A 19,971-nucleotide genomic window follows, 5' to 3' on the forward strand; every position below is an offset into this window, starting at 1 on the left:
CCATACTAGTCTCTGAAGGTGGTGGAGAGAAGTTGTTTAACAGGCAAGAGCTTCTGTGATTGGGGGTCATTTCTTTTATTCTCGTGATCTTAAAGTGTGATTCAGGGGTGATATTGTAAGGAGAAATTAAACGTTTAATTAAATTATTTAGAATAATGATAAGCACAAAGTATTTCAAATCTGCCCTTTTCCGGTAAACTGTGAAACCACTCGGCATAAAGTTTCGAACATCGTTGACGTCATTTCTACGATAAATAAGGTTATCGGCGGTGGAAAATTGTAGTCAATTTGTTAAATTGACCGACATAGAGGAACATGCGCGGTAGTACCTTCTCGTACTATCCATCTTGTGCCATATACAATCTCTTCTTTAGCAGCGTCTCTCTGGTTAGAGTTCTTGGTAAGACAAAAAAGTCCGGGAAGGTTTCATTCTCTTAATGCTCTACATCAAACGCTGCTCAACACAAGTCTTCACTAACTAAGGATAAAGTTCCAGGTTTTCACAGTGCAGTTGAGCCGGAAAACTACGAACTATTTAAAAAAAAAATAGTAACTTTTATTCTCCAACATGATCTAACATCTGTATTTTTTCGATTCCGCGATGATCGCTTTAACTTGTTTCATTACTTACCAAATAAAAATTTCACCGAAGAAGTATCCGTACAGGGCAACAAGAACATATCTAGAGAAGTTTTCGTCTGTTCACAAACCATCCATTTTTTTTACATTGTCCAGTGTGTGAGAGAAATGAGACTTTTTATACTGAAATTCCTATAAATTTTCAAAACAATGTTAGATATCTTTTTAAAAAATCAAAGACACAAATTACGTTTAGTGAAGTACTGGTTGCGAATATCCTTTTTCTATAATTTTCATTTACAGCAAATTGACCTGTTCTTGAACAAAACACTTTAATTTACTCTTGAACATTTCCCTGTTTTTGCTTAATTTGTATCGTCGAGCAAGCCAAGTATACTTTGCTCACATTGAATATGAAAAGCGGTTTCCTACTAAATATTGTAAAGAGAGTTTTACCCGTATTATCTAAATTGTTTCTTACAGTAGGAAAAATAAATAACAGAGTTTAACCTTTAACCTAAAACAATGATTCTGTGACAGTTAAGTGAAAGGTTGCCATATTGGAAACACCAACACTCTCACGGATTGTTCTCCAAAATCATTTTGCCGCTTTTAACAATAATCCTTAGAATGTTGCTAACTTTGCTTCTAAAAATTCGCATGCGTGAGCTACTAACTCCTCCATAATCCCACTACCCACACATCGAGTAGTTAGGACACCGAGTATTTGTCTCCCAAGAAATACTTTCGTTGAGTCTGGTCAGGAATTTGCGAAAGAAATAATGATATGGAATAGTTTGTATCAGGAACTAGAAAGCAAAGAATTGCACACTAATTGCTTTGACTTTTTACTGAGTCATTCCATAACTAACCGAGGTTAAACGTTAAACGCTAATTAGAAAATGACTCTAGATAACACATTGATATCTCAGGCGCTTGTAAAATTGCTGGTAACGCAGTGTGATGCCATCTTGATAAAGAACTACATAATGCCCGTGATCACGCCATGAAGACATCAAAACAGGACTGTGCCCACATGAACGCAGGCGCATTCATGGGCCGGAAGCGACTTTTTTCTTTCTTTGTGTAGTTATGTACAGGAATTCAAGTAAGGCGAGACATTTTAGGGATGAGCCCAATAACAAATAGAGGACAAGGAAGCGGACACTACTTGAGACTATATAAAATCGTATTATTTAGACCTCAGTCTGTTGAGAAGGCCTCCTTTGCGGGGTCTTTTTTTCTTGTTGTCCGTTGTGATTTAAAACAAAGGGATCTTCCTGTCTAGACTGCACACCAGTCTCGAAGGCATCGTCACTTGCTTGATCCAAGTCTTCATCCAAAAGCCCAATATTTTCCTCTTTGTTATCATCCTCGTTTTCCCCTGTGCCATGAAATTGTTTGCTCAGCTGAGAGGAAAGCGATACGATGCTACCATTAAGCTGAGTGAGTTTCCTCTTTGCAAAAAGAGACGAAGATTTAGACGCCAAAGAGGTTTTGCTTCCACCGTTGGCTGAAAAGGATTCACGGTCAACACGTATATCTGCGTATCCGTCACTGTCAGGGGTGCTTTCTTGATCGTGAACGCCATCTTGGCAACCTTCTCCGTCATCACAATTCAAACTGTTGCTACTTTTAGACACGTGCTCTGAACTTCCGAAAACGTTGTCTTCTTCGGAAGATGAAGGGGTTTTGGGAGTCAATGGACTCACCAGCGGTGGTTGAAGGTCAAGATATTCCTAGGGGGGAGTAAGGCAATTTTTAAGACGAGATTCGTTTGGATTTTGTTTGATACTTAAGCTGACAAAGTCAGGAATATGTCTTATTGACCAATGGACTTCAACGGCTAGACGGTGAATCCCGAATTGGGCTGTCCAGTTTCGAGTATGTCGGCCACAGTGTTACTTTCACGGAAAAAGCACTTTGTACTAAAAAAATTTAACCCATGTAGGGTGATACATGGATCGGAGCGAATCGTCACCAGTACTTTTGTGGATATTCGTTGCTAAAAATGTCTAATCTACTAATCATTTCAAAAAGTAGTATGGATTATATTCTTTGGCCACGTTATGAACAGGCAAAGGAGTTAGCCGGGTGGATGGACCCGCCATGCTTGGAGAAAGATTTAAGCCATTAACCAAAGTAACACGCTCATCAGCTTGACCATAAGCAAGGCCATCATTTATATGGCATGCTTTAATTTACCCCGTAAGCTTTCTTTGGCGTTCCTGTCTCCCACAAGATGGTAAAACTGGCCTTTTTTCTCTGAAGCAGACAATAGGGCATTGTAATAAACGAGACAATTATTAAAATACCTTCAACCCTACATTGTAATTGCACGGGTACAGTTGTGGGTGGGGGAGGAGGGGGGACCTTTCTTCAGAGTCCTATTTCTGCGTCAGGTACTAATGAGATTTACCTTGTCTGACAGCATCGATATCATCTGATCGAATTTGTGAACAAGTTTCGGAAACGTTGGTCTTTTATCAGCGAATTCATTCCAGCAGTCTAACATAAGCTGATACCTAAGGAGACGAAATGATAGCGACAAAGCAAGTTGGCCTTTTCCAACAAGAATCAGTTTACAGTAATGATAATAAAGATCTTTTTATGAGTGAGTTTGGGTAAATTCTCGTTACAGTTATAAGATATTCTATTTTCCATTTTGCCATTCCGACTTCGACCAACGTTGCAATTACAGGTATCAATTTAGACATTACCAACGCTTTTGAAGAAGGAGGTTTTAATCTAACTTACAGTTCCCTGTCGCAGTTGATGGGACGTTTCATTCTGTACCCTGACTTGAGTAGTCCATAAAGATTTTCCACTGGAATACCAGGATACGGAGAGCCCCCTTAAATAAATTCAAAAGAACGAATACCTGAAACAAAATGAACGATCACCAAAAGTATATAGGTGGTGTTTCACGCGCTACTTGATTGGCTTGTGGTGTGTAAAGAGGTTATGAATGTCCTGAAATCCAAGTTAGTGAAGCCATCAGAGGGCAATAAAAAGGTCCTAAAAACATAATTGTGAATTGATTGATAAATAATTACATTCTATTTCTTTGGCTGTTGCATCTTTACTTTATCAAAACGAATTTTAAATTAAGCCATACACGTTCATCATCATCATCCTCATCAACACTGTCACTGTCATTGTCGATGTCAATGTCAACATCATTGTCAATGTTAATGTCCATGTCACTGTCACTGTGATTGGCCATGTTATTGTCCCATCATTGTCAATTTCATAGTCACCATCATTGTCAATTTCATAGTCACCATCATTGTCATCATCACTGTCAATGTTCTTGTCACCATTATTGTCAATGTTATTGCCACCATCATGGTCAATGTTATTGTCACCATCATTGTCCATGTCAACGTCACCATCATTGTCACCATCACCGTCAGTGTTATCGTCACTCTCATTGTTACCATCACTGTCAATGTTATTGTCACCATCATTGTCAATGTTATTATCACCATCATTGTCATTGTCATTGTCACCATCATCGTTAATGTCATTGTCACCATCATTGTCAGTGTTATCATCACCATCACTGTCAATGTCATTGTCACCATTATTGTTACCATCACTGTCAATGTTATTGTCACCATCATCGTCAATGTTATTATCACCATCATTGTCAATGTCATTGTCACCATCATCGTTAATGTCATTGTCACCATCGTTGTCAGTGTTATTATCACCATCATTGTCAATGTCATTGTCACCATCATTGTTACCATCACTGTCAATGTTATTGTCACCATCATTGTCAATGTTATTATCACCATCATTGTCAATGTCATTGTCACCATCATCGTTAATGTCATTGTCACCATCATTGTCAGTGTTATTATCACGATCATTGTCAACGTCAATTTCCATGTCACTGACCCTCATTGTCATTGTCACCTTTATTGTCAGTCATTATCATTGTCGTTATCTTTATCCTCAATGAATGGTAATAGATTTTGCAAAAAATTTCAATGAAAATACATATTACGCGAGATGCGAAGTTTCGTTGTCTTTTCATACATTACTTTAAAGAAAGTAATTTTTGAAGTCGTAAGAACTCAGTGTCAGAGATAGAATTTGTAAACATTACGTGAAGAAAAAGAAAGTCAAAATAACTTAAAAGTACCATTCACTTACCAAAAGTAACAATTTCCCATACTAGCACTCCAAACGACCAACTTAAGAAAGAAATGAAATTTTAGAACATTTTTTGGCTTTTGTGGATAATAAATAACCAGCTAGTTTTTTTGGGATACGTACAGCACATCACAAAAGGCACAGTTTAAAATCCATCGATTAAAGATAAGAGAAGTTGTACGGTTGAAATACCACCGAGAAAGAAATGACATGTCAGGTAGGATATCAAATGTAGCAGACGTCAAATTGACAACGCTAAAAAAAAAAAAAAAAAAAAAAATGACAGCATCACAGAAAAAAATATAATGTCACAGTAATATTAAAGTTACTTGAACTTACACATCACTTTTGGAGGTGTAAACTCTGTCGATTAATGCCTCAAGCGCCATCCACTTGACAGGAAGTCTTCCCTAAGAAAGGCGAGCATAGAGAATATTTAGTAAACGTGTGTCAAACTTAGGAATGTACCATTTGTATGGTTATTGAACCTATCTCCAAATGACTGGATTAACATTTGGTCCGAGCTAGGTGAAGATCTGTGTCATTCTAAATCTAAGAACAACAGCAGAGAGATACATCACAAGAGGACCTAGGATATATGATAATGTGTTGCAGTAAAACCATGTTAACGCTTTTGTCAAATGTATCCTTTGTAGAAAGTACTCAGAACACGATAAGACAACTCGGTGCCAATAACAGCGGTCAGCCATAGATTGTGTATTACGATCATCGAGGCGAGAACAGTCCAAAAAATGGAATGTTGTCTGTAACATCCACTGACGCGTTGACGACCTGCGTAGATATCTTAATCTTCATGTAGCAGTTGCTGCGTGACGTGGGAGGTTTTCGAATGGTCTCAACAGCCGTTGATGAGACGCCCTCACTGCAATGGATTATGGACCTCATTGTCATGCTGAATTATCCATGGACAAATCTAAAGACATTACGAGGGGTGGGCCAACCATTATTAGGGCAATCTTCCAAATGCCAGAAGCACAATGTCAATATTTGATGACAATAAAACAAAATAAATGCTGGCAATTATGTATGAAGCAATCATACCTCATACAACAACACTCAATAGGAATCTGTTGGTCGCGACAATGTTACAAGTGTTTGTACGGGCCACCAACACGAACAAGTCGTTTTCCATAATGCGCATGCAATTATTTCCTTCCGACTCGAAACATTCCGTTTTCGAGTGATTTGCATCATAAAAGATACATAGTCGTATCAAGGCAGCTCGTACTTTCTTCTGACGCATTTTTAGCTTGATAAGTGCTAAGTCTTGTTTCGGCGATATTATTTGGACATTTTGAGCCGGTTATTCAAACGAGGTCTAACCCAAACTGCAGTTTTAAGCAAGCCATGGGTCCCAGGTATCCTTTATAAGAGGGTTGATTTAACTACATAAATGTCTTTCCACTTTTAGCTTTCGGACCTTTTGACACTGCTTACAAGAATAAATGTTTAGGTTAAAGGTTTGGTTGAACTGAAGACAGTTTAGAACAGAGTTTTGTTAAACAACGGCCAAATCTAGTTTAAATAACCAGCCCCAAATATTCCTTCTCTGCTACCAATAATCTTACGTCTGTTGTTTTCCGATAATAGTCATCATCCCGCACGTTCCTCGCAAGACCAAAATCAGCAATTTTCATGACGTAGTCTTTGGCTACCAATATATTTCGTGCTGCCAAATCTCGATGAATGCACTAGTAGAGACAAAGAAACAAATACAAGTCACGAGTTAATATTTTTCAGATGACAATGCCGAGATCGTGAACAAGGAAACACGGACAGTGAAAAACGCGAGTGCAAAACAAGAGAGGGAATCGGGCAACAATGTTAATGAGAATGGGGTGAGAATGTTGGTGGGTTCTCATAACCTTTATTTTAAGAGGGTGACACCAATTACTTTAAAGGATTCTCTCTCGTGGCCCTCTAAAACACCCACCCATCCCACCCCAGGGGAGGACATCCATCACACGGTAATCTCGTGTGTGGGAAATTAACGTCTCCTACCCCAACCCTGCAGGAGACGGGACCTCCATTTATTCGTCCCTATCCGAGAAGACTAGAATATCTAACCATTTCTTGATGTTATAGAAAGGTACCAAATTCTTCTCAATTATTTTAAGACCCTGAGTGTTGGTCCGGCCGGGGCTCGAACCCTCGACCTCTCGTACAACAGTCCAGCGCTCTATCCATTGAGCTAACCGCGAGGCTATTCTACTCTCCTCCACCCCCTCACATTCAACGCTCAGTTCACTTCAATTCACCATATATTCGACCAAGTTCCCTTGTTTTCAGTCAGTCTTAGGATGGAGAGGAGGCGAAGAAGAGAGCCACTGGGAAGCAGGTTGTTTTAAATGGACCGACTGCATAACCCGTGAGAAAGTTATGCGAACATGAAAAAACCAAACAAAAACAAAACAAAAAACAAAACAAAACAAAACAAAAAAACAAACAAAAAACAAAAAAAAAAACATGAAAATATGAAAACACATTGGCTCCTTATTTCAATTCAATGAAAACGTAACCAAACAAGAAAGATTATTCAGTACCTTTCTAGATGACAGAAATTCCATTCCTTTTGCTACTTGATAAAAAAAAGACATTAGATCTTGAAGAGTAAGTTGCTCTGGAGAGTGGTAATCAGCGTCATCAGGGTACTCCAACCCAGGTCTTCTTTCTTGAAGGAACTGCCGGAGGTTGCCATGAGCTGCGAATTCTACCACTACAAATAAGGGACCTGGGAAGCAAAGCAAATGACGCCAGGTTAAGCGAAAACTATGCTCCTGCTCTTACGTGACGATATGGTTGATATCAAACAGACTGACGAGCAAAGTAATTAACCAGTGGAAGGAAGAAGAGATGGTAAAAGATGTCTGTCTGATTATGCGACTCTGACTGGAAATTGGAGTTGTGTAAAAGTCAAGTTTCAAGCACGCGTCTTACGTCGTTTTTCATGTTTATAGCGAAAGACATGTCTTCAAGAGCGTGTCGGTTATGTTTACCAAACATGAAACTTGTAGAATGGTAACTTCACGACATGATTAAAAGAAAAAAAAAATGAATTTAACCTCTGAAACCTTTGACCCTTTAGAGAAACTATCATCTAATTTCTCTTACAGTATCACCCCTGAATCACAAGGTCGCAAGAATAAGTAATATAATAATAATAATAATAATAATAATAATAATAGCAATACGGTATTTATATAGCGCTATTTCTATCACTATTCAATAGCGCTGTACAGTAGTGTTATAGATCACACCGATACAATTTATAGAACGTAAAAAATCTCTGAAATATGAGTAAAAGAAACTAACTAATAAGGTAATCTGTAGTAATGAGGGTAAAAACTGTAATTTATAATGAAATTAACTAATTTACTAGCTAACATTTACTGCATTACTAGCTAACTGACCAGCTGATTAACTAATGAACTAATTTACTAACCAACTATCTAGCGACCTAGCTAACTACTTAAATAACTAGTTAACTCCCTAAGCAATAGTCTAATTGTAAAATTTGTTAAAAAGGTATGTCTTTATACAGGTTTTAAAATCTGATAGCGAGCCACTCTCTCTTATGTTGTTCGGAAGAGAGTTCCATAGAGTCGGCGCTACAATAAATAATAAAAGAGATGATATCACAAAATCAAATCAAATAATAAAAGAGATGACATCAACTAAAGGAGCGCTTGATAGCAAGACAAATTCTCCTTGTCAATCAATACCTTAGGAAATGTATAAAGAACAGTATGGAGAGTATACAAACTGATGTGAGGATGAAAAGGCTTAGCCAGAGGAGAACATTACCTTCTTGTGTACACACTCCCAACAAGTTGATGATATTCTTATGTTTTCCTATTGTCTTCATCACTTTCATTTCTGACACCAAGTCCATCAACTCCTGATCCGTTGCATCCTCTGTAAATCATAACAACACGTAATGAAATTATTTTAATTCTTACATCACGACAATCATCGGTATGAGCTCTACAATTACCAAAAACATTATGGCTGGGAAGTAAAATTAAATTTGCAATTCATCCATTTAGAAGAATAACGAAAGGTCTGTAGAAATGTTCTGCGCATTGCCCTACATGGTAAGGAGGGAGGGGGGATCACAGTGAAGCACCCTCGATAGTAGGATGTGGTCGTGTGGGGGTAAAAGGTAGTCCTGAAAAAGGACTGTTAAGCGCTGGTAGGAAATAATAATAATACGTTGTTATTTCAAATGATATAAAAAAATACATATCCTGTGTTTCAACACTATCCTATAAAGGTATCCCCAAAATACCTGAAAGGCGGGCAAAAATCGGCTCGCTTATCACCTATACTAAATCAAATTTAACTTTTAGCCTTTTAACAAGATAAGACTTATAACCCTCAGTATCAAGTTTCAGGCGTTCACTTTGTCCGATATGGAGAATATAAGAACGGTCCATTTTAGTAGGGAAGTATACACCGACAGGATGGTGACCGTCTATAGATAAAATTGGACAAAACTAGAGAAGTTAACAAATGATCTATCTCCACCTGAGTGTATTGCTCACTTCTAAGGGTAGTAGCGATTGATGATCATTCGACACCTGAGTAGAAGTCATCATTAGAGCCAAGCGACTGCCTTATCTCTTGGCGATTCTACAAAAACCCAGCATGACTGGGTGAGGCCTCAAGACAGGTCCCCTCACTTACCTTTAAGCATTTTCACAGCTACAGTACAACCCAGCCCAACAGCCTCTGCTCTTATAACTCGTCCAAATGCTCCTTCACCGAGTATGTCAGAGAGAACCAACGAGAATCTGTCAATCTCCCAAGCTTCTTCGTAGGGCACTTCAATGTCTGACACCTAACCACAAGGCAGCGAAAAATTAAAAAAAAAAAAAAAAAACTCGAGATGTGGGGCGAGGGACAAGGAAGAGAACATTCACATTCAAAACAAAACAAAACAGGCTCACACCGAGTGAAAGGGAAAAGCATAAGTACGAATTTCAGCCGTCAATAACTCTTTCCACGAGCAGCTGCTAATGGTGTGATGGGAGAAAAGGGGCCGCTTGGTGAAACCCAAACATGAGAACCTGCTCGGAGGCTAAACAGAGGGCAAGAAGTTTTATGGGCGGCAATAGACCGCTGGCAAATGTCTTTGGTTGAAGCCTCCTGCCCGAACAACCCTTACCTGTGTTAACCTCGATTCCAAGCGACCGCGAACGCTCCTTTGACGCATCAACGAAAGCGCTGACGCTGTAGAAGAAACAGACGCCGTTCTTGGAGCGAAGCGTTGTGATTCGATGGCAACACCTTCTCTAACCGCGTCGTATTTTACATCTGGAATATCTACGTTGAAACGCTTCTTGCGCTTTCTCAAGCGCACACAATACCATACTGCACAGATGCTCAATAACAGTGGGAGGAGAACAGCGCCGACGCTGTACAGAACAATCTCCAACGTACTTAAAATCGGGGGAGGACGTGTTACATCTCTTACTGGAGCAGCGCTTTCTGTATCTGCTTTAGTTGTGACCGACGGTGTACCTGAAGATGACACTGTAAAAGTCTTGCTTAGAATGAAAAACAGTGAAAAGGGGGCAATCTACGCTCGAGCCAACCGGTCAGTCCAGCCGGAGTTTATCCCAATAACTACAGCATAAAGCGACCACGAGTATTGCCACTCCTCTACATGAGATGTCATCGCAAAGTTCCCCCCCCCCCACACACACACATTCGCAGGGCTTCTATTACATTTCCTTGTACTCCAAGGGAGAGGGGTACTTCCAAGTAATAGGCTAATGGGGATGTGCCGCTGAATGGGTCCGATTTTCACGACTGATTATAAGGGGTTATATTTTCAACAGAGCTACTAGAATGGGGTCGTACATCTTCAGGATTTTGGGGGTAAGAAAAATTCTGGTAAGTAGAGATTTAAAAATGGGAAGTTTCGTGGTTAAAAAGTTGTTACTGTACTAGTAAAAGAGATTACGGGATGACCTCAGACTAGACTAAAATGGGGTATGGGGTTTGAGGGGCCAGTAGAAAATACCCAGCAAAAATTGATCCCAGATTCCACCCCATCCAAAGGGGTGGGGGGGGGGGGTGGGGCTATATGCATCTATACTCCTGGGTGGGAGAGGCACTGTGAGAGTTAAGTGTCTTGCCTAAGAACAACAGGCCAGGTATCGAGTCCGGAAACCAGCGCACGAATCATAAGGCCACCACATCAACCATAGAATATTGGTAGTTTGGGTCCATTTCTCCCGTGCCGCTCCCTGATCCTTTTAACTCTTTACCTCCCATGAGTGACCAAGACAGAATTTCTGCTAACAATATCATTACAATACCTAGCAGAAAAGTGATGAGAATAAGGACAATTATCAACTGGGGGATTACTACTTGATTTAATACCAAATTCTCCACACTCACCTCATACGAATTGTATGACATACAGTAAGGAGAGTTACTAGTGCGATCTTCGGAAGGAGAGGGGTTGACTGAGAGTCTAGAACAGGTTTCTAATATAACTTATAATTCCTTTGTCCCAGCATGCTTTGCTCACTCGTTTCGTACCTGCAGGAGATGGTGTAATGGGCCTTGTAGTCACATTAAGATAAGTCCCACGTTGATCAGGTCCAACGACGTTTACAGCCTTACATGAATATGAACCCGAATCAGCCACAGAAATGTTCTTCAAATTCAGAACTGACTTCCATTTTAGCCACGAACTATCCTTTGGCGAGGTCAGCAGATGCGCTTCAAACAAAGTTTGGTTGAGTAAAGCGCCTGGCTTGTCTTCATCTGGGACAAAGCTTTTGCTAAAATACCAACTGAATTTCGTGTCAATATCCTTAGAAAGGACGATGCAGTGCAGCTGCAAATCGGTTCCCGCATATTCAGGATCTTTCTGTTCCCAAATAGATAAGATCTGAGGCTCACTTCGAATTTTCTCTATCAAAAAGACAAAACAGAGAATTTGTCAAATTGACGAAAATAAACAATCCGTTGAGACCTTGTTGTTATCCAATTTTTCACACCAATTGCGGTTGGCCTACTGCAGGGAAAATCGTTTTACAGGTTAGGCGTCCCCCACCGAAGAAGAACTATTTCTATCATACCATATCATATCATACCAACTGAATTGTCGACCACTGAAATGGGCACCACCATGGATTTGGACGTCTCGGGGCAATCGCACATACCGCAAGTTGAATTTGCAATGAAACTTTGAACCGCATTCCTGAGCACAAAGTTATGTCAGGTAAAGGGGCTAAGTCACGACTGGCGCATGCGTAGCATGAATCCGAGAAACATGTCAAAAGAACGGGCCGTTGAAACCCATTTCCAACATGTAATCTGTTCAATCATGGGACCAGAACAACATGCGCCACGCGCATACACTCAGTGGGGAAGAAAGCCAATTTGACAAACAGGAAGAGCTCTTTACGCAAACCCATAGCATGTCTAAGCCTCTTTAATTAGTAATCTCCGTGATTTTACTCTTGACAGAGCACATTTCGCGCATGTCTCGGAAACGAAAAAGAATACTACACACAGACCGGAGACAGGAAAAGTCACAGGAGCCTGTGGAAACTCAAAGAAAACCAGCCATAGCTGAGCCACATTTCTCGAAGGTCCTTGTAACTTAACGGGCTCGTAAGGCTGTTCTGTTTTCATTAAAGATGACGGTTTCAAAAGTCTTGAAAATCATGTAATAAAACTATTAGGTAAAGAAACAAAATGGACTAGTTAGGGAGCCAGAACTTGCTTCTCTAGTTTTTACATTATGTTTGACTTTACCATATGCTTTCGAGCCCGTTAAGTTACTTGAACTTTCGAAAAACTGGCCCTGCACGCAACAACCATCTGATCACCAAGCCAGGATTGGTCTAAATCAATCAATCACACAACAAAGTAAAGCAAGTCAACAAAATCACAGATTGCGTTCATCATTAGATCAGTAAAAGTTTTACCTCAAATTATAGCATAAATGAACATAGTACGCATCGTCTTATTGGTCAATTCAGTTTCCAAGCGGATGCTTTATAAGGTTATCGAGCCCGCATGCGACTGGTTATGTCATACAAGCGATAAAACGCACTTTTCCGCGCTCTAAAACGTGATAAAGCCATGCGGGATGTTGGGAGAACACGAGGAAAGCTTATAAATCACGAGCCGAAGGTGAGTGATAAGCTTTCCTCATGTTTTTCAATATCCCAAGTGGCTTTATCATGTTCTAGAGCCCGGACAAAATGCGTTCCATTGCTTAACTATCCTTAACTCTACTGACCTTCTTTTCACTGATACCACGCAGAAAATTAGAGATTACCAGAGGTTGTAGCGAATCAAGGGAATTCTTACGTTATTGAAGGGAAACTTAAAACCAAATTAGTGGATTCCCACTACAAATCCTCGCCGTTCCGTCACTTACCCTTTACGTCAAACACGTATGAATGAGCCAAACTACCATGTGAGTTTTTCACAACGCACGTGTAATTTCCTCCGTCTTTGGGATCCACTCCGTTGAAAGATATTTTAAAGTCGTAAAGCCCTGGTGTTATCGTCTCGTCGGATCTATGACCACGATATATTTTTTTACCCCTGTACCACGTTACCGTCGGAATTGGCGTTCCTGCGGCTTCACATGTTAGGCGGAATTTATCTCCCTCCGTATATTGGGATTTTGCCTTTGCCATCTCGTCTGGATAGATAAAGCGGGGCTTTGCAGCTGTCAAAAGTGACAAAGAAAAATAAACAAAATCGAAGGAGGATCAACTATTATCTAACGCCTTAGGAAGTGGGGTGGGGTTCGGAGGATTTTGGGGGGATTACATCGTTTTCAGAAGGAACGTATGGGGGGGTGGGGTTAGTCGTTGTCAATGGACTATAAAGGAAGGAGTTTAGAAAATTGACTACCAATGAAGGAGGATCATAAGAACAATGATTACAGAGCCTTCTGGAGAGATCCGGTAAATGTTATCGTGACACAACCCTCCTCCGGTCATGTTATGCGGTAAGCGGTATGCAAGGTGCATAATGGGGATAATCGTTATGTTTTGTGGAGTATGATTCGCCCTAAAACAACCTCGTCAATAAGAGGATGAAATTTGCATCTTCATTTTCTCAAGGCGTGTCTGATGGATGGTGTGATAAATTAGGGAGGAATAGAGAGATTTAGTGCCGCGTTTACGAGAAACAGCAAACGTCAGCTTCCCTGTCGCGTTTCACGTAAAATGGCGTGAACCCTGCTGCTTTCGCTTCGCGTGACCTCACGTCACTGTGGATTTGGAGGCGCCCTTGTGTGATTTACGCGGAATAGTTTTGGTGCCCTTTTTATGGCAATTGACTTCTACTCCGTGTGAAAAAAAGTGAAGAAAATCTTACTTACACGGCAAATGCGAAACAGGTTATTTTCACGTAGAAATGGCAAAGCGCAACCGGCAAATGTGAAAAAACAGCGGAAAAAACACGTCTCACGTAAACGCGGTGCTAAATTTCTCTAATTTCATAACAGCGTAGCTTGTTGCAGGCGTTCTATAAGCATGAGAGCAATAGAAAACGGCGCGAGAGAAGCAAAGGAGTGTGACCCGACCCAGACCTCCCTCGCTTTTTCACTCCGCTGCTAACATCGCTCTGTTGACTATTTCACTTTGTTTTAATGACTGGACGCCTAGGACGAGCTAAAAATAGGGTTCATCACATATACAAGATAATCATGGGCTATTAAGTACAATAATATTTCAATGAAATGTACCTCCTGAGACATTTGTTGGTGAAACCGTTGGATCTGAGCAAATAGAAAAACAACTTTTTAAATACTCAATAAAAGACCATTTTATAGATGTGTACTTAGTGATAGAAACCAATATCTAATTAGTATGATAAAAAAGTAATTTACAATTGAAAAGCAGCAACTTTTGTTTACAAGGAAAAGTTACTAAATTTTCTATCTCCAGAAAAAACTCTTACCTTCAATAATCAGCGTTGTTGTGCAATTGGTTGTTCCATATTTGTTGGAAGTAACGCAAACAAACAATCCGCTGTCCGATTTAACAACGTCCGTTATTCGCAAAAACCTCGGAGTTTTCACAAAATATCTGTCATCAGGCTGATGAATCTTTCTACCATTCTTGTACCAAGTGTAATTGACTTGGTCTCTGACGGTACACATCAGCTTCACTTCATCTTGTCCCACTGGTTTAACGACCCTTGGAGGCGGCGGTTGCCTCAAATCAGGCGCAACTACAAAGAAAGAGAAAACACTGACAGTTGGCCCCATAGACTTCTTAACACCAAAATATTAAGGGCACCTTCATGTTTGACGTGAATTGAGTTTGTGCAGCTGGTGTTATCTTGGTGTTGTTCCCCATCGTAACTAACAAGAAGCAGAGCGCGTGGCGGTATAAGTCGACGATTACAAGGTTTGTGCTCATAGATCAGATAAAACTCGGCCCGTTCGTGTCACTTGTTTCTCGATTCTTGATGTGCGCGCGCGAGTTCTTAGTCGGAAGGATAACCATGTATTTTCCTTCACCCAGCCAGCTACCGGCTTCAAATAGTTTTTTTTTTTGTAGCATCCAATTCGAGGGTTTTTTCACGGCTATTAATCTTGAGCATTTAGACAAAAAAGAACGATGGCCTCATGCCTTAAAACATTCACACTACAACGTCCAGTTATATTTTCAATAATGCTAGTCGCTGTGCAACAAAAGACAAAAAACGTAATTCTGAAGTCTGCCCCCCCCCCAAAAAAAAAAAAGAATGTGTCGCGTACTGTGTTTGTTGTTTGAAAATGAGAATATTCGTGACCATAATTCCTTTCGTGATTACCAGCGAAAAAATTCTCAGAAAAAATAATCGGCCTCAAGGTTACCGTACATCCTCAGCGGTGTCTCGCGTGCAAGCGATGTAGCGTGTCCGGTTTAAACTGTAGATATCTAAACCCCATATCAAATTAAAGCTTATAGGTCTGGCTATCAGACTATACCAAAATTTTGAAAAAAAATTAATTGTCGAATTTTTCACGACTTCTAAATGCGAGCGCCCAAATCACCTTTTAAGAGCTACAACTCAAAGGGAATTTGTTCGATTGCTCTCAAATTTTGAAAGTAGCTAGTTTTACATATAAACAACAAAAACGTGTCTCCGAATTTTTTATTTCTAAATACTTTGTTTTCAAGAGCGATTTTTGTGCGATCACTCCACATTTTTTTAATCCTATTTCAAAAATGTTCTGTAACTTTTCACTGAAATTGAATATGGCAAATCGCAGACACTTTTTTTAGCGCTTTGGCCCCAGAAACGGAGGAACACATTAAATAAGCGAAAAAGAACATTCGCTTTGACAGGTAACGTTCAAAAGGTGATTCGGGCGCTCGCATTTAGAAGTCGTGAAAAATTCGACAATTAATTTTTTTTCAAAATCTTTGCTGTAGTCTGATAGCCAGTCCTATAAGCTTTAATTTGATATAGGGGTTTAGATATCTACAGTTTAAACCGGACGCGCTACATCGCTTGCACGCGAGACACCCCTGAAGGTGCACGGTAACCTTAACCAGAGGACAGTGTCACTGCCTGTGTTCAAACGAGGCCCAGTTCTTGCGTCATTGACGCAACAAATCATGTTCTAACGCAAAATGGAATTATCGTGGCGTCAATCTGACGCAAAAAAAAAAAAAAAAGAAATAAGCGGTGTTACCTTACATAGAATTACTTGAATAGTGGCTGGCATTAAGTGGTAAATAAAACTTAAAACGTGTTTTACAAGTACCTTTGTTTCACGCAATTCCGAGGGAGACGAAAAGTGAACCCACACGTCGACTTTTCGCGCGCGTTGCTCCGATAGCGATGTTTCCCGCTTCGTATGTTCTTTTTTTTTTTTTTTCGTAAAATTAACAACATTATGTATATTAATGTTGACCCAAACAATTTCTAAAATGACATTATTTAATGACACGCAGGACACATGACCGAGTTTGACGAGATTATTTGTAGATTGAACACCTGTGACTAAGCATGGGCCTTATCGACTACATTCGTTTGTCTAGGGGGGAAAGGGGGAACGTACGAGGACGTATACGCGCGTGCACGCTGATCCGCTACTGATGCATTATGACGTTCCTGAGAGGACAATGATTATGCTGCGAGTTCACCTGACGTCGTAAGTCGACCATTTGAAATAAGGATATCCATTTGAGAGTAAAAAAATAGATACGTTTTCTTCAAACGATTACAATAAAAATTTCAGTTCTGTTACTTCACTTACACGGACTGATACCAATTTTGTAATTAGCCCGTTTACTTGTTATTCTTGAATTTGTAAAAGGAAAGAAGATGTAAGACAAGAAAGGATTACGACCCCTTTAGGAGAAGATCACCAAAAACTGCAATCACCGTCTCCACGAGCTTTTTCCCAGCAAAGTAAAAGGAGATTACGTGACAGAGGCTGTAATTACATTCTTCCTCATGTTAGATATGGCCGATTTAAGAGAGCTTTTCTGAAAGGGCATTAATCAGACTTTATTGATTACCACAGTTCCTATTCTTAATGATTTACACCTCTATAAACCGTGAATATTTGTTACAGGTTGCGCTTTTGAATCATTCAGTGTGAATAACTATTCAACGATTCTTAATGGAACAACCCGCGATAAAAGAGACCGCAAGCAGTGGGGTCTTTCTCTGTAGCTAGAGGCAAATCATGACCTTGCATGATTTTCAAGAGGACTCTAGAGAGATATGCAAATTTTCCTGAAACAGTTCTCGAATCATTTCGATTGCTGGCATCTGCATCCGATGCTCTTTTCACCGTGATTGCAATAAACGATATTAGGAGAATTTTGAAACGTCGTAAGAGATGAGAGCTAATTTTTAATTCAAATATATATATAAAAAAAAAAGCCGGATAACACTTACCTTTAATGGAAGACCGACTGAGCTCTTCAGTCGACCAATCGATTGTCAATATCGAACACCTTAATTTTTGGTTTTCGTCATTAGTGTGAATTTACTAAAACGATTAGAACGAAACGGCGACGGAATAACAATAAAGTTTCCTAATATCGCGATAAATTAGGAATCTACCTGAACTTGAAGCAAAAATTAATTTACTACGATTTCTGCAAATTCCTGCTCGTGTGCTATTTGCATCCTTTTCTGTGTTTCAATTAGAGGTCATGTTGTGAAAATAAAATGTGTACGTGCTCTTTAGAAGCAACTTGAATGGGTTCTCCCAGTACCTCCAGTTTAACCTGGGTTCTAACGTTCCGCTTGCGCTAAATCATGGACAAAACTTTTGAACAACAACCCGCTTGTATTGAAAGCTAATATTGAGCAAAGCCATTAAATCTCACGTACTACAAACTTTGCAAATGAACCCTGCCCGTTGTAGATCGAATGTACATGAAAAACATAATGTGACAAAGATACAAAAGTGTTGGATAATTATAAGCACAACAACTTTAATTTCCTACTTGGTGCTCTTTATAACTTTTAAATTAAACTATTTTTTGTTTAGGGACATTTCAATAACCAGTGTAAATAAATAAATTGGATAATCGAAAGCTTTTTCGATAGTTGTCCGGGGACCCCGCTGTTGTACGGCTGTCAGAATCACGCTAAAAAATATGTCGAAGTTTTTTCAATAAATATTATTACTGCCAAGAAAACGTTGGCGGCTTGGCCATAATTACCGGTGTTCGATAACAAAATTTGAGACGCAACACGGGGCCGATAAGATTTAAATGCGAGCCAAATATTTTCGCATAAAATTGTCTCACTTTTCGTTGGTAAGATTCGAACACGAATCAAAATGGCTACATTGTTTACAAGATTAAAATTCAGCTTTGGCGCGTTACTCATCGATCAAATATCTCTTTGAGAATCTTCAGCGGGGTGAGTCGTCTCGGTGTCTGAAGTTTATGATGATGTAAATGCGTTCATAAAACGCACAAAAGGCCAGAAACAGAATCTACAGATATACATAAGGTTTGCCACACAAACCTACCTCCAGATTGTTGAGATTCGATCGCAGCAAGTCCGGAAAAAATGAAGACGGCGAAAAAGGTCTCCTGACGAAATTTTAAGGCCATTTTCCAGCGGTAAATTATGCCTTCTATTCGAGAAGTCAGTCTAAGACGTGCGGGGGTGTCTTCGCCTTGACGTCGGACCCTACAGTGGAATTGAACAATAATTAAGGATGTTAGGAAAGTCAAAACATTACAGCGGTCAAGCACTAACACAGTGTTTTTCTTTGAGAGATCGAAGGTGTTAGGACTTAACAACGAAGCTACGTGCGGAAAAATGATTTAAGAAATTTTTCATTCTTCTGCTCCGTCGAGTATGTCCGGACGATTGTTTGACCTTCAAGATACACGAGACAACGTTTGACTTAGTAATGAGAACAAACGTTCAGAAAATGAGCTAACAACAACACTACTTTCTCACTAATTTCTCCCTCCTTATCTTGCACGAATATGAAGTTGTAGAAGTGGACTTGTTGGTGAATGAAACGGTTCAACGAGAAGTTCAAGTCATTTCGTTCTAAACAGGCGCCCGAACGTGCACTCAATATTGTCTACCTTCCATTCGCTTGTTCAGTCGTTAACTCACGAGGTTCTGCATCCCGAGGAAGATGGTGTTTCTATCGGGCTTTGGCAAGCCTTAGAGTTCAAACCGCACAGGGTTTCACGACAAAAACTTTGTAAAAATGAGGTTTCAGCAGAAACTCCTGACAGCGAGCGCGTGGAAATTAGACTAACACGCTTGGGTGAACATACGAGAATATTAACATTTTGTTTGACAGTAATTCATGACTTGTCAACATGAGACCTGAATACTGATATATTTATCACAAAACTTCCGCTCGCAAATCAAAGAGGCTTATTAAGACCAAAAACTAAACTTATACGTGTTATAAATCGGTCACAAGACTTCCCATTTATTGACAAGTAACAAACCATTTCTTAGAATAATCTAACATAAATTAACGCCTAAAAGCATTAAATTATTTTGAAGCTCACATTGAAGCTATAAGCAGCTGGTACTCGATAGAACAAAAAGACCATCGTAGTGTAGAATAAACAGAGAACTGTACCTTTTATTTATTTGAAATATTCAAACCAACTGAACACTTCAGAAAGATCTCAATGTCCAGCGGAAATTAATTTTTTTCTTTCATGATACTCCAATTTTTGTTATGTTTTTCAATTTGAAAGGAGAACGAATTGT

General features: G+C 39.6%; 1 protein-coding gene across 3 annotated transcripts; it reads right to left on the reverse strand.

Moving 5' to 3' along the window:
• Nucleotides 1-534: 534 nt before the first annotated feature.
• LOC111343135 (fibroblast growth factor receptor 4) lies at nucleotides 535-19,721 on the reverse strand. 3 transcript variants are annotated; one of them, XM_088749723.1, is made up of 16 exons: nucleotides 19,323-19,721; nucleotides 18,749-18,912; nucleotides 14,713-14,985; nucleotides 14,498-14,530; nucleotides 13,175-13,471; nucleotides 11,317-11,694; nucleotides 9,932-10,287; nucleotides 9,451-9,604; nucleotides 8,569-8,679; nucleotides 7,308-7,495; nucleotides 6,333-6,455; nucleotides 5,083-5,153; nucleotides 4,744-4,784; nucleotides 3,337-3,433; nucleotides 2,999-3,104; nucleotides 535-2,318 (listed from the first exon to the last, which is right to left on the reverse strand). In XM_088749723.1, the coding sequence occupies exons 2-16, from the start codon at nucleotides 18,831-18,833 to the stop codon at nucleotides 1,776-1,778; spliced, it is 2,856 nt and encodes a 951-aa protein (XP_088605849.1). In that variant the 5' UTR covers nucleotides 18,834-18,912; nucleotides 19,323-19,721; the 3' UTR covers nucleotides 535-1,775. The 3 variants fall into 3 exon arrangements, with proteins under 3 accessions (XP_088605849.1, XP_088605844.1, XP_088605856.1); XM_088749718.1 differs by having other exon boundaries at nucleotides 9,932-10,299; XM_088749730.1 differs by lacking the exon at nucleotides 14,498-14,530 and having other exon boundaries at nucleotides 9,932-10,299; nucleotides 13,175-13,480; nucleotides 19,323-19,719.
• Nucleotides 19,722-19,971: the final 250 nt, after the last annotated feature.

Source organism: Stylophora pistillata, chromosome 1 (assembly GCF_964205215.1).
Source record: "Stylophora pistillata chromosome 1, jaStyPist1.2, whole genome shotgun sequence".
Taxonomy (NCBI): Eukaryota; Metazoa; Cnidaria; class Anthozoa; order Scleractinia; family Pocilloporidae; genus Stylophora; species Stylophora pistillata.

What these genes read in the sequence shown, in the direction of transcription:
- LOC111343135 (XM_088749718.1), bottom strand. Translation starts at nt 18,833, where the DNA reads ATGGCCTTAAAATTTCGTCAGGAGACCTTTTTCGCCGTCTTCATTTTT. An exon ending in AATTTCTGTCATCTAGAAAG is followed by an intron (nt 6,456 to 7,307) that starts GTACTGAATAAT and finishes TGTCTCTACTAG; the next exon opens with TGCATTCATCGAGATTTGGC. An exon ending in ATCAACTGCGACAGGGAACT is followed by an intron (nt 3,105 to 3,336) that starts GTAAGTTAGATT and finishes TCGTCTCCTTAG; the next exon opens with GTATCAGCTTATGTTAGACT.